General features: G+C 33.7%; 1 protein-coding gene across 1 annotated transcript; it reads right to left on the bottom strand.

Annotated features, from left to right (window-relative positions):
* Positions 1 to 1,991: 1,991 nt before the first annotated feature.
* On the bottom strand, positions 1,992 to 2,697 carry LOC107888655 (60S ribosomal protein L27a-3). The gene has a single exon (XM_016812824.2). It carries the CDS (start codon positions 2,541 to 2,543, stop codon positions 2,103 to 2,105), a length of 441 nt encoding a protein of 146 aa, XP_016668313.1. The 5' UTR covers positions 2,544 to 2,697; the 3' UTR covers positions 1,992 to 2,102.
* Between the last annotated feature and the right edge of the window lie 302 nt (positions 2,698 to 2,999).

The raw sequence follows: 2,999 nt of genomic DNA, 5'->3' as shown, positions 1-2,999 counted from the left end.
TTAAAATCCCTGACTAAAGCCCAAACTTAAACACAGTAAAAGGAACGAAATCATAATTTAATCTAAATAAAATTTAATTTAATTTGATTTAAATATATTTGAATTGATTTTCGATTTGCTCCAATTTGTTTTCCATTGTAGGGTAGGGAAAGAACTAAAGAAGATAATACAAAAATCTAGAAAGCAAGGTTGAAGAAGTTGCAACCAAATTATGGGGGGGAATGATCAAAATATTTATTTTCAAAAATTTCAATCTTTAAAAAAATTTAAAAGTTTAGTGACCAAAATAAAACAATGACAATAGTTTAGTGACCATTTTTTAGCTTACCTTTATTTTAAAATAGTGATATAGGTATTTGGGGCGGGATCGACAGAGTCGAGCATGGGCTTGAAAATTTTTAGATTTTTGACCTAACCTATGGGCAAGTCTAATCAACTTGTACAAATACAAAAACCAATATTTTTAAAATAAACTAATAATCAAACTGGTCAAACTAGACCTGCTCATGGGTCAAGCTACCCGGCCCGGCCCGAAGGCCCGCCGGAAATGTGGGAGGGTTTGGGCTAAAATATAGGCTAGAAAAATGGGTTTGGACAAAAAAATGAAGCCCGTTTAAAAAATGGGCCAGGCCTCGGACAAGGTATTTTTGACCAGAGCCCGGCCCGACCCGAATTCACTAAATGACAAAAAAAATCTGCTATTTTTTTTTTGTTTTTGAATGTTATTTTCTTATTGTTTTCTCCCTATTTTACTACCATATTACTACTAGTTGCTCCTATTTTGTTGTTATTATTTGGATATTATATAAAACTTATTTTATTATTAATTTTGTTATTATTTTAAAGGCATTTGTTAATTTTATTATTATTTTAGAGATATTTGCTTGTTAAGTTCCATCTATCTTAGTGCTATTTAAGTCTACATATTTTTTAAAATTTATTTTCAATTTGTTGGAAAATATTTATTTTAATTTATTTTAGTATTTTTGATGTATTATATATATTTAAAAAATTATATAAAATAATATAAAAAAATATGGGCGGGCCGGGTCGAGTTCGAGTTTTAGTATTTTTATTTGGGTCGGGCTTGAGCAAAATTTTAGGCCCATTTTTGGGCCAAGCCGACCCGAACCCAATGAATGGGCCTAAAATTTTAATTGAGCCTGGCTCGAACCCGATCCGGCCTGGCCCATGAGCACCTCTAGGTCAAACCATCGACCCTTATTTGATTGATCCATTCGGTTCAAATAAAATAAATTGTTAAAATTCATAAAAAAATTTAAAATAATTATCAAAAAATTATAAGAGTTGGTTAAACCAATTTGTTCCAATTTGAGGGTCAAACCGCATTTTTTCCTCTCAGAATTAGACTTCATTTGGTTGGGCGATTGACTGCGGTGAGGTGCATTTAACTTACTTTTTGTTTCACGCTACAGTATCACTACAGTATCTAATCTCACTGCCACTGCTGTTTTTACACTAACCGCAGCTAAACGTACCACTCATCCAAACTCACACCTAATTTGATTTTATTTTTTTATATAAAAACAAATTTAACTACTAATTATGTCACTTTTTGAAAAATATATTTGTACAAATCATTTTGCTTTTTAAACGAATCTTCAAGCTTAAACGAATGATTTGATCTATGATGAGACCTGAACGATAATATGGTGGCTTAGGGTTAGGAAATTGGTTGGGACTTAGTAGTTATACGTTCTTTGTTAATATAAAAAATGGAATTAGAGATTTATGTATTTTTAAAAGAGGAAAATTATTTGATACTTCATTATATTATTCAAGATCTGACCCTAAAATTAAAATCGAGTATAAACATCGCGGATAGAAGATTATTCAAAAACTTGTAATAAGAGAGCTACTTCATTTTTTAAAAAATTATATTTCTCTTATGATTTTAAAATAAAAATTAAAAGTAATATTTTTATTTACGTATTTTTACTTAGAAATGCAAAAAAGCAATGTTGAATATATAAGTCGAAACAAGCATAGAGAACATATATATAGAGTGAACCCAAAATCAACGACATTATGTCAAAGAAATGTCATTCAAATCCAAATGAAAATTAACGAAGAACCCTAACCTAAGCGGTCAGAATAACGGCGCCACCAGCTTCCTTTATTTTCTTCTCAGCAGTTTTCGACACCAACTTAGCCTTGACGACGATCGGTTGGTTCTCCGGCAAAACACCTTTCCCGAGGACTTTAAAGTATCCGAACTGAGTCACGTCGATCATCGGAGCCGCATCCTTGTTGGCTTTGGTTTTCACCTCCTGCGGGACGAGAGACCAGAGCTTGTCGATGTTGACGATGGGGCAGTAGAACTTGTTGCGTAGCTTGTGGAAGTACCTCATACCCACTTTCCCGAAATACCCAGGGTGGTACTTGTCGAACAGGATCCTGTGGTGGTGCATGCCTCCTGCATTTCCCCGACCTCCCGGGTGCTTGCGGTGCTTCCCGATACGGCCGTGACCGGCGCTCACGTGGCCGCGCTTCTTCCGGTTTTTCTTGAAGCGGGTTGTCATTTTGGGAAGGTGAAGGTTAGTGGCGGCCCAATACTAGGGTTTTTGGTTGTGGGGATTATATTGTGATGAGAAAAAATAGCGAGAGGTTTTCGGTTTCCATGTTTACCCTCTAGACATTTCGAATTTACGAATATAACCTTACCATTTTATAGAGTGATCATACTGTCGGTTCAATTTATATTTGCCAAAGTTTGAAACTTTGAATAAATTGACAATTATCTCGTTGGCAAAAAAAAAACACAATTATCGTTAAACCGTTAAAAAAAATCGAAATAATCAAATTGATTTTATTTTATTTTTTGAGGTGATCATAAGTCGGGACAAGTCAAGTTTAGATCGGATTTATGTAAGATATTTAGACTAATTTTTTAAATTTGGGTTCGACCTTGTCCGAAAAATGGGTTTATTTTTTTGTTCAATCCCAATCAAATTTAAAAAAAGGTAAATTTAAGTATG

The sequence above is a fragment of the Gossypium hirsutum genome, chromosome A09, assembly GCF_007990345.1.
Source record: "Gossypium hirsutum isolate 1008001.06 chromosome A09, Gossypium_hirsutum_v2.1, whole genome shotgun sequence".
Taxonomy (NCBI): domain Eukaryota; kingdom Viridiplantae; phylum Streptophyta; class Magnoliopsida; order Malvales; family Malvaceae; genus Gossypium; species Gossypium hirsutum.
This window is presented reverse-complemented; position numbering and strand designations above follow the sequence as displayed.